General features: G+C 41.7%; 1 protein-coding gene across 1 annotated transcript in view; it reads right to left on the bottom strand.

Annotated features, from left to right (window-relative positions):
* Nucleotides 1-12,200, bottom strand: part of LOC309568296 (uncharacterized protein) — a gene marked incomplete at its 3' end in the record, with an annotated part of 101,471 nt that overhangs the window by 73,394 nt on the left and 15,877 nt on the right. Inside the window, exons 3-4 of the mRNA XM_082273964.1 lie at nucleotides 5,775-5,982; nucleotides 1,013-1,395 (exon numbers count right to left, since the gene is read on the bottom strand). Coding sequence (XP_082130090.1) covers nucleotides 1,013-1,395; nucleotides 5,775-5,982 — 591 coding nt within the window. The remainder of the gene's footprint in view (nucleotides 1-1,012; nucleotides 1,396-5,774; nucleotides 5,983-12,200) is intronic.

Raw genomic sequence — 12,200 nt, 5'->3', positions numbered from 1 at the left:
CTAGCAACCAGTCGGCTTTGATCGGGTCTCTGATGACGTAACCCGGAGGCGGCATCCATGACGTCACGTCTGGGTTACTCGGCTGCTAAATGCACCGAATTTAAAAAGTGAGTGTATTAAAAAATGCAGGTTTTGGCATTTTGAATACATTGAAGTGCAGTGGAGGGGTCTAGGGTCTGTCAGACCCCCGATCCCTACATAAAGAGTACCTGTCACTGCCTATTGCTGTCACAAAGGATGTTTACATTGCTTGTGACAGCAATAAAAGTGATCAGATTTTTATTTTTTTTTTTAAATCCTGTGCTAAAATGTAAAAAATAAATAGGAAACCGCCCCATCACCGTGAGCTCGCGCACAAAAAAAAACGTATACGGAAGTCGCGCCCGCAAATAAAATCGCTGTTCAAACCACACATGTGAGGTATCGCCCTGATCGCCAGAGCGAGAGCAATAATTTAAAAAAAAGAGCTACTCTCTAACTCTAAACTGGTAACCGCTAACATTTTTTAAAGCGTCGCCTATGGAGATTTTTATTGACCGTAGTTTGTCGCCATTCCGCAGGTGTGCGCAATTTTAAACCTGAACATGTTGGCTATCTATTTACTCAGCATGACATCATCTTTCACAGTATACAAAAAAATGGGCTAACTTTACTGTTTTTTTTAAATACAGTGAAATGTAATTTTTCCAAAAAAATGGCGTTTGAAAGACCGATGCGCAAATACCGCGTGACAAAAAATATTGCAATGACCGCCATTTTATTCTCCAGAGTCTTTTCTATGAAAAAAAAAAAAAAATATATATATATATATATATATATATATATATATATATATATAATGTTTGGGGGTTCTAAGTAGTTTTCTAGCAAAATATACTGATTTTAACTTGTAAACAACATGTCTCAAAAATGGGCTAGGTTAAAAAGGGCATTAAAGTTAATTTGGCCTCTTTTGATTGTTTCCCTCTATGGCGTCAATGTTTGCGGGCTAGAAGACAGAAAGAAACATTACAATTAAACACCTCTTCTGGAAATTGTAAGTCAGTAAATGTTGTAAACTCCTGAATCTCACATCCACTCTCCGCCACCGCCTCTCGCACAATGTTTTCATCAACTGACAGAAGAGAAAACTTTGTCTTGCCGACCAAGTAATACGAGGCTCCTAAGTAATCATTGATAACTAGATGACCCCCAGGTCTTATTAGAGACACAATGTTCTTCACAGCAGTTTTAAATTCCTCAGCATTTTTGCAAGCACAGATGAGACACCCGGCAACAATCACACAGTCTGTCAGGGGAAGGGAATTTGGCTCTAGGGGATTGGCTTTGGTGATATCACACTTCATGAGTGAGACTTTCCTGCGTATCTTCTCTGCCTTCTCCTCCTCTGTGGATCTAGAATTGAGAATATAAGAATCACTACAGGTATTCTAAAAATTGACCACAATTGAAATTCAGTTTTTTAAAGATAGATTTGTGCAATAAATCCAACACCGATAATAGGAAAGCAATATGAATTATTATTGTAACATCATAGGTTAATAAATGTTACTCCAGAAATTACCCACTGGCAGCCATCGCATCCATTAATGACTGTTAACCCAACCATCATCAGACAGCTCAGTTCACAGACAGTGTACAGAGCTGGTCTGAGCAGTTCTGTATCATGTGATTGCTGTGATTGGTCACCACAGCAATCACATGGTGCAGAGCTGCACTGTACACTGTCTGTAAAGTGAGCCATGAACCACATACTAAATGTAAAACCGTATTATTGTTTACTTCTAAGGGTCCACTCCTTTTTCTCACAACAGGGGAAAGGGAAGGCGGAGGTAATAATGAATATGAACATGTGAGGAGGTAACACTATACAATGTTTAAACTGCACACAGGAGTCCTTTATCATGTACCCAGCCTCTAACCATCTCCTCTATCATGTCCCCAGTTTATAACCATCTCCTGCATCATGTCTGCAGCCTCTATCTTCTGTGTCATGTCCCCAGCCTCTAATCAACTCCTGTATCATGTCCGCAGCCTCTAACCATCTCCTGTATCATGTCCACAGCCTCTAACCATCTCCTGCATCATGTCTGTAGCCTCTAACCATCTCCTGTATCATGTCTGCAGCCTCTAACCATCTCCTGCATCATGTCTGTAGCCTCTAACCATCTCCTGTATCATGTCTGCAGCCTCTAACCATCTCCTGCATCATGTCTGTAGCCTCCAACCATCTCCTGTGTTATGTTTGCAGCCTCTAACCATCTCCTGTATCATGTCCGCAGAGTTCACAATCTCTAACCATCTCCTGTATTACGTCCACAATCTCTGACTATCTCTCGTATCATGTCTGTAGCCTCTGAACATCCCTTGTATTATGTTTGAAGTCTCTGACCATCTCTTGTATCATGTTTGCAATCTCTGACCAACTGTTGTATCATGCCTACAATCACTGACCATCTCTGGGAGACTGGAGAGCAGTCAAGAGGGGGACTGCCACCAACATGAGGGTCAGAGGTGTGTGGACTGTGAAGAAGAGAATTCTGTATGGGATAAAACCAGGAGCCACCAGACTGGAACCCAGAGAGGACTGTCTTACTGAGCCCGGCACAGTGCACCTGAGAGGTGGTCAGTGAAAGCGTAGCAAGGCCAGTCTGAGGGAGGGGGGGTCACTGATGTAAGGGGGGAGTGAATACAGTGAAAACAGTGATATAAAGGTTCCCCCTTGTATCAGTAACCTACCCCTTACCTCAGCGTATTCAATTAAAGGATGGTGGTCTGTGGCCACCAGAGTTCCCCCCAAATCAGAATTTACAGCTTTCCCCTTTACATCACAGTCTAAAGAATTCCCCCTTATAGTGCAAAGGAGGACTCTGTGGACCTTGATGTAAAGGAGAACTCTGTGCTGGCTGGGTTATATTACCTGACCTTCATGTAAAATGATAAATATGATTTTTGACTTTTGTTATAACTTAAACACATTGCTAATTGCACTAGCTACATGTTTGTAGCTTAAATATTGATATTTGCAGTGTTTTGTATTTAAAAGGGACCTGGTAAGGTTCGGTGGGGGGGCATATGTGGGGAACTGTGTCAAACACTTTTGCAATATCCAAGTATACTAGGCTTACAGCCATCCCTCCGTCCAAGGTTTTACTTACCTCCTTATAAAAAGAAATCAGATTTATCTGACAACTTCTCTTTTTCATGAATCCATGCTGTCTGTTGCTTAATTTTTTTTTTCTAGCAAGAACTCATCTATGTGGTCTTTTATTAAACTCTAAAGTATCTTCAAGACTAAAGAAGTTAAACTGACAGGTCTATAGTTACTTGTTACAGACTTTGACCCCATTTACCCCTTATACGCCAGTCCAGTAGTACTATTCCAGTCATTAAAGAGTACCAAAACAAAATTATAAACAGTGACTTAAAAGGACAGATTTCCATTCTTTTAGGATGCGTGAGTGGATGCCATCTGGTCCAGGCGCTTTATTCACCATTATGCTGTCTAAATATTTCTGGACCATATCACTTTTGAGCCATAATTGGGCTATGTCAATATTATCCCCATTATGAACATGAGCTCCCCCATGCTCCTTTGTATATACAGAGTTGAAGAAGGTATTTAATACATTTGCATTCTCTTTGTCTCAAGGCACCCACTGCGGATTATTTTTTAAAGTGCCTACACCTGACCTTTTTACTATTAATATATTTGATGAATTTCTTTGGGTTTGTCTTACTCTCTTTTGCAATCTGTCGTTCATTTTGAATTTTTGCGGGCCTGATTTCCTTTTTACATATTCTGTTATAATCCTTGTAAGATTTAAATGATAAAAGTGTTCCTTTATTTTTATATTTTTTTAAAAATAGAATTAAGTTATTTTCTTATTATTTATTGCTTTTTTAACTTTGGCCGTGAGCAACATAGGTTTTATTTTTAGCCTTTTGAACGTATTGCCCGTGGGAATATACTTTGCAGTGAGTTCACATACAGTCTTTTTGAAGGATTGCCATTTCTGTTCTGTGTTTATCAATGCCAATATTCCCTCCCAGTCTACGTCTTGGAAAGCAGCCCTCATCCTTGGAAAATGTGCTCTCTTATAGGTAAGTGTTTTTATCCCTCCAGTATGTGTTTGTTGCTTACAACTTACATTAAATTAAATCATGTTATGGTCACTACTACCTAGATGTTCTTTTTAAATGAACATTAGTAATAGGCTCAGAATTGTTTGAGATCACCATGTCCAGCAGAGCTTAATAGATTTGTAAAAGTTTACCCCAGAGGCGTAACTCAAACCTTCAGGGCCCTGGTGCAAGAATCCATGAAGGGCCCCCAGACCCCTAGCCGTGGCCCTTCCCTTCAAGCCTGGGGCTCTTCCCACTGATCCTGGGGCCCTTTACTCTCGTTGCGGGGTCCTTAGGGTCTTGCTGCAGGACCATAATTTTCACAAGTTCTGCAGTGGGCTTCCTTCCTGCCATCTTGGGGCCTCCCCACGGTGGTGGAATGCCAGGGATCGGTCGCAAGTGTGAACTTTGCGGATCCTGGAAGTTCACCCACTGGTGTCAGTAGTTTTTATTTTTTGGTATCTTAATTGTATTATTTTTATCATTTTTTTTTTTAATTTTTTTACAATGTCACTGACTTTGACTCTGTCCATTCAGAAAAGGAAGGAGCTGGTAAATTACATATTTACCGACCCCTTCCAGGTTCTCTATTGTGACACATCCCCTGTAGCAGCCTGCAGGAGAGGGAAGGGAGCACAGTGTGTGTGTGTGGGGGGGTGGCAGCACAGTGGGGGGAGGGGGACCAGGGGAACACACAGGGGCCCAGAGACAGCAGAACGCAAGTGAACTGGATAGGAGGAGTTGCGGGGGCAGCATACAGAGGAACAAATCTCCTCCATTTTCCTCCTGCAACTACAGGAGGAAAAGGGAGGACAGTGATTTCTCTACATGTTGCCCCCGCCGCCCCTCCTATCTAGGTGTACAGGGGAGCCGCACAGGCCCCCTGGAGCATGGGGCCCGGTTGCAATTGCAACCCCTGCAACCTCTGTAGTTACGCCCCTGGTTTACCCTTTAAAGTGTAACTAAACCCAAGACTATGCATTCACTATATCTGGTTTCCCACAGTACACAGAACATAGAAATGCAATAATTGTAGTAAATATGAACTGCTAAATACATTTTTTCATCAGCAGTATATAGCAGTCTTCTTATTTCAATGAATGTCTGGTTAAAGCTTGTAGGAGGGAATTTTCATCCCATGATTGTCCTATGAGAATGCAGGAGCCCTGACCCTCTGACTAGACAGTGCTGATTGGCCTTATGCTGATCACATGCACTCTCCAAGATAATAAACACTCTCTAGCAATACACACCAAACTGAGCATGTGCAGTCTGTCATCTAGGCTCTGTAAATATCAGATATATTGGAGTCAGTGGAAGAAGGAGATGATCAGGGAAGACAGGCTCAAACAGCCTTTTTTACACAATGCAGAGGATTAACCTCTTAGGTTCCATAGTGAGTTTTTACTGTTGGGGATTTAGTAACACTTTAACTGTTCCAGCAGTGCCATTACTCCAGTCAATATCATTGTAGTTAAAATGCCCCATTATTTTCACTTTGCCTTGAAGGAATATTATAAAAACTTTTAAATAAAATACATTTTTCAGATTTTTCAGCAAATTGATAGAAATTATCAACTCTTTTGGAGTGGCAGACTCATGCGACCTCATCCATATCTAGAGTGCATTAATAGATGTTTAGTACATACCTGTGGTTTTCAATGTCACAGACATATTTCACATGTGGAGACCAATCAAAGGCCTCCCTGTCACCTTTCAGCCATTTCTCTATTTCTTGCAGGTTTCTTTCTACATAATCCGTAAGGTATATCTGCTTGAAGTTTTCACAGGCAGACAGAATATGACATATGGTGGGACCAGCCCCAATCTCTATAAGACTATTGCCTTCAACGCAACCTAAAAAAAAAAAATAAATCAATTATGTTCACAATTTTAAAAGGCATGTAAATGCTAACCATTAACTTATCTTATTTGGTATTTTTAGTCTATTAAATGTACCATATTTCATTATAGTATTTGGTTACCTTTTCGTTCTCCCATGGCTTTCTTCAGCTATAAGAAGCCAGGAGAAGTCATGTGTAAGCTCTTGTCAAAGTCTACACAGCCCTGAAGACTTTCCTCCCACTCTGGTGCACTAATGCTGTCACATGGAAGTAAGTCACAGGTTCCCCTGTACAGTACTTGGTTCTGATAGTTAAACAATAAGAAAGAGAAAAAAAAGGGTGTTCTACTGGTATCGCCAGCATTAACGTTAACCTATTACTTTGTCTTTCATGGGCAAAGAAGAAACGTGCTAAAAATGGCTTTGCCTGACTCCTTGTGCACCCAGCATTCTTACCATATAGGAACCAAAGAGACATCTGGCTAGTGTGCATACAAATATACCAATCAAGTAATACATATGAAAGTTGAGAATAAAATATAGAGTACATTATGCAAATATTACATGAAAGAGTATTACATGCATACAACATAATGTATATTGATATTCAATTATCTTAAATATGTGCACTCATTCCCTGGAGCATTATACAATTCTGAATTCAAATATGAACAAATCTGCATGCAAAAATTCCGGTAAATTGACTATTCGCAATAATAGAAACAAATGCCAAATTTGACTAACTGTTTTATTTCATCATTTAAATGGTGATCATTTAAAGAAATTACACATTTTTAAACATATGCTCTGTACTTAATTTTTTTGTAGTTTTTGGGTAGTCTCATATGCCATTGTTTTTTTTTTTTTCAGCATGCATTCTCCAATGCATTCTCCAGTGGATTTACTGAAGGATTACCGACTGATCATTTTGCAAAGTAAATGTTGATTTGGTGTACCGAATAAGGTATAGCTGTGTTTATTTCAATTACCCAGTCATGTAGAAGAAAAAAATTTAATTAAAAAAAAAAATTCACTGCAGATGTTTGACTAATAAAAGTATACACACTTTCATCTTATTTACGCAGCAAAGGGAAATTTTACTTTTTAACTAATATATATATATATTTTTTTTTTCTTTTTATTTAGTAAGTTATCCCCATTAAATCATCTGTAAGACTTGACCCTGACATAAGTGTAGCAATTTTAAAAGGGAAAATAAAATTTGACTCAAATTTATGGCTCAATGAATTCCTCTTTGGTGTACGCTAACTACAAACTTTTATTATGTTGGTGTATGGTCTCTCAGAGTCAGGTACCCCCAAACACATGCGGTGAGACTGTTTGAAAATGAAATGTCTTTGGATCAACATTCACCAACTGGTATACACAGTATTAGACAAGGGTACACACAGAAAGACCATAGGAGAACCTGCCCAATTTGGAGTTAAAGCTTGCATGAAACACCAAAGGAAATTACTCACTATCATCTCTACAGTGGCTAACCAGAGAGACATTGGTGAAAGACTGGTGGTTTGCTCAACTTACCATAGCTTAAAGTGTCACTAAACCCACATCATAAAAACTATCAAAAAATGGTGTATCATATTCTGTTCATAGTCGCTCAGTCGCTATGAGATTTGTTTTCTGTATTCTGCAAAAAAAAAAACTGGTTGGTCCTGCTTTTCTCTAACCCCCCCCCCCTTCTGTTCATGTCCCCAATTCAGCTAGGGGCAGGGCTTTTTTTCTCAGACAATAGGTGCAGGAACTCCCACTTTCGGGGTTACCCCTTGTCTCCGCCCCCTACCTACCTCCGAGCACCATTTCTAGGTTCCATCCTCTACCCACCTCCCAATACTGCCCCTTTTAGAGAATACAAAATCAAGTATCATTTGTGGTACTAAGTAATTTGTATGGGATTTGTTAATGATAACAAGAATTAAAATAACAACAAAGGACCCCCCAGAAACAGTAGATCCCACCAGCAACAATGAACCATCCACAACAAAATACCCCCAGACAGCAATAGACCCTCAGATAAAAACAGATTATACTGCGCTAGATAAAATTGAGACAGTGTTTATACAAAATCAGCTGCTAGCATAAGAAAGTTGTACCTCAACCCAAACCAAATGAAAACAGAAGTATGCAGTGCTTGATAAAAAACACAAAAAATAATCACTGATATATAGATTGATTTCCACAATGTATCAGAGTGTGCTAAAAACCAGTAGAGGAAGAGTCCATGGAGAGGAAAAAGTCCAATGAGAAGCTCAACGCCCCCTGATGACGTCACGCTTTGACGAAACTGGTAGGGGACCGGTAATCGTCCTTCTTGAGAGTACCCTATAGTGTTCTCCTGTTTAAACAGGAGACCGGGCTGCAGCTACCGCACCGTCCACTTTGAGATCCCCGCAGGATTTTACCTTGATGCCTGTTTATTTTGATCCACATGTGAGTGCAATACCTGTTCTTAATTAAAGTGTTACCTTGAATGTATTACACTATGTGAAGTTTCTTCTTCTTTCATGTAGTATGATTATATGATTGTTCCCACGAGAGGATCATATTGGATTGTACTGAGGCAAATTTACTGCTGGAGGTGATCTTACATTTATCCATCTGTTGAGGAGTGCTGTGGAGTGTGAGGAGCCCTTGTTACAAGCGCATTATGATCTCTATCATGGGGATCATATAAGTTTGGTAAGAGGCTATTTCTTTTGGTGTTTGGTGGAGGTCACATCTTTCCAATTCATCACCAGAGCTTCTCATTGGACTTTTTCCTCTCCATGGACTCTTCCAGCAATAGACCCTCAGAGGCAACAACAGATCTCCCCACAGACATCAATAGACCCTCCAGCAGCTATTTACAATAGACGGTTCCCTCAACAGTAGATCCCTCTCAGCAACAACTGACCCCCCCCAAGCAACATAAGACCAACCCCAGCAACAATAGACCCCCTCTGTAAAAATAGATCTCTTCCAGAGACAATAGGTCCCCCAGGAGCAACAGTAGACCTACCCGGCAACAATAAACCCCCCACAAAAATATACCACCTCCAGCAACAATAGATCCCCACCAGCCAGCATCAAAAGACACCCGTAGCAAAGCCCAGCACCCCTTGCCATTACATACATTCAGTGCTGGAGGTGCCGGAACTGCGTTCCCCCGCGTTCCCGCTGAAAAAAATCCCTGGCTAGGGGATTTTGTAGAGCAGTGTTGGCAACTCTGCACATGCCCAGTTTTCAGTGTACAAACCCGATTCCAAAAAAGTTGGGACACTGTACAAATTGTGAATAAAAACAGAATGCAATGATGTGGAAATTTCAAATTTCAATATTTTATTCAGAATATAACATAGATGACATATCAAATGTTTAAACTGAGAAAATGTATAAATTTAAGGGAAAAATAAGTTGATTATAAATTTCATGGCATCAACACATCTCAAAAAAGTTGGGACAAGGCCATGTTTACCACTGTGTGGCCTCCCCTCTTCTTTTTATAACAGTCTGCAAACGCCTGGGGACTGAGGAGACAAGTTGCTCAAGTTTAGGAATAGGAATGTTGTCCCATTCTTGTATAATACAGGTTTCTAGTTGCTCAACTGTCTTAGGTCTTCTTTGTCGCATCTTCCTCTTTATGATCTGCAAAATGTTTTCTATGGGTGAAAGATCTGGACTGCAGACTGGCCATTTCAGTACCCGGATCCATCTTCTACGCAGCCATGATGTTGTAATTGATGCAGTATGTGGTCTGGCATTGTCATGTTGAAAAATGCAAGGTCTTACCTGAAAGAGACAACGTCTGGATGGGAGCATATGTTGTTCTAGAACTTGGATTTACCTTTCAGCATTGATGGTGCCTTTCCAGATGTGTAAGCTGCCCATGCCACACACACTCATGCAACCCCATAACATCAGAGATGCAGGCTTCTGAACTGAGCGCTGATAACAACTTGGGTTGTCCTTGTCCTCTTTAGTCCGGATGACATGGCGTCCCAGTTTTCCAAAAAGAACTTCAAATTTTGATTTGTCTGACCATAGAACAGTTTTCCACTTTGCCACAGTCCATTTTAAATGAGCCTTGGCCCAGAGAAAACGCCTGCGCTTCTGGATCATGTTTAGATATGGCTTCTTTTTTGGCCTATAGAGTTTTAGCTGGCAACGGCGAATGGCACGGTGGATTGTGTTCACTGACAATGTTTTCTGGAAGTATTCCTGAGCCCATGCTGTGATTTCCATTACAGTAGCATTCCTGTATGTGATGCAGTGTCGTCTAAGGGCCCGAAGATCACGGGCATCCAGTATGGTTTTCCGGCCTTGACCCTTACGCACAGAGATTGTTCCAGATTCTCTGAATCTTTTGATGACATTATGCACTGCAGATGATGAAAACTTCAAACTCTTTGCAATTTTTCTCTGAGAAACTCCTTTCTGATATTGCTCCACTATTTTTCACTGCAGCATTGGGGGAATTGGTGATCCTCTGCCCATCTTGACTTCTGAGGGACACTGCCACTCTGAGAGGCTCTTTTTATACCCAATCATGTTGCCAATTGACCTAATAAGTTGCGAATTGATCCTCCAGCTGTTCCTTATATGTACATTTAACTTTTCTGGCCTCTTATTGCTACCTGTCCCAACTTTTTTGGAATGTGTAGCTCTCATGAAATCCAAAATGAGCCAATATTTGGCATGACATTTCAAAATGTCTCACTGTCAACGTTTGATATGTTATACATATTATATTATGAATAAAATATAAGTTTATGAGATTTGTAAATTAGTCCATTCCTTTTTTACTCACAATTTGTACAGTGTCCCAACTTTTTTGGAATTGGGTTTGTATTTATACTCTGAGTATTTCTTCCCTGTCACATTTCAGCAGCCCATGCGACTATAGAGTCTCACATGTGGGCGTATACACAGTGGTAAATGACAGCCCACTCCCTCCCTCTTCTTCCATGCCCACTAACCAGCCAAACACAATAGTAGATGGATATTACATGTAGATCAATGGATGAATCAACTCCCTCTTATTCCAAGACACAGGCTGGAGGGGCATGACACCACCTGCGACTGGCAAAAATCTGCACCACATTATTTCCACAAAATAATAAAGATTTGATTGCAAATATATATTTGTATGACAAATTAAAGGGGCTGTAATGTCAGAAGGTTTTTTTTGTCTTTATGCATTCTATGCATTAGGCTAAAAAGCCTTCTGTGTGCAGCAGCCCCCCTAATACTTATCTGAGGTCCCTCTCAGTCCAGAGATGTCCAAGAGTGTCTCAGCTGTCTGAGATTCACCGTCCTGATTGGCTGTGACACAGCAGGGGTGCCATTGGCTGCCGCTGCTTTCAATCATAGTCAGCTAGCCAATTAGGAGAGAGAGGGGGTGGGGTCGGGTCAGGGCTCCATGTCTGAATCGACACAGGGAGCTGGTACTCGGCTTGGGTGCCCCTATAGCAAGCTGCTTGCTTTGGGGGCACTCACCAGGAGGGAGGGGCCAGGATTACAGTAGAGGGACCCGAGAAGAGGAGGATCGGGGCTGCTCTATGCATATCCACTGCAACAAAGCAGGTAAGTATAACCAGGGCCGTCTTTACCGCGGGGCAAAAGGGGCAGCTGCCCAGGGCCCCGTCATTGTTTTGGGGCCCAAAGCAGTTGCCGCTAGAGCCCACGCTGCCCGCAAACTGGGAGCCCCATCGGCACTAAAGAATGACCGGAAACACACGAGCACTCGAGCAGGAGACAGGCAGCGGCGCGCTGTGCTGTAAGTTATGTCTAGGAAGTAAAGAGCGGGCGGGGCTGAAGTAAAGAGCGGGCGGGGTTGTGAGCTACACTGATCCTCTGACCCCGCCCCATGCCATGCTGCCTGTACATCGGCACTCGGGAGGCCGCCGGGTTGGAGGGGATGGCAGCAGATGTCAGCGGAACTTGGCTGGCCAGGACCAGGTAGGTTCATCTCCTTTCCTGACTTGGCCTAGGACTGGAGTCTAACACAACAGCACAGCGGCGTTCCCTGGAGTGAGTCACATGCTTCCTGGGTATTTTCTTTGGCACTCAGTGCTAAATGGAGAAAGGGGGGAGGGGGAGAGAAGGAAAGGCAACCCTATGCCAGGGATGGGAGAATTAAATTAAAAATGTTACCTTGCCCTGAAAGTTTTAACTAATTAAGATTCCAACCACATGGCAGACAGGCAGACTAGTACACCATCACCCAGAACAT

Source organism: Pelophylax lessonae (assembly GCF_965119305.1).
Source record: "Pelophylax lessonae genome assembly, chromosome: 12".
NCBI classification, from domain to species: Eukaryota; Metazoa; Chordata; class Amphibia; order Anura; family Ranidae; genus Pelophylax; species Pelophylax lessonae.
This window is presented reverse-complemented; position numbering and strand designations above follow the sequence as displayed.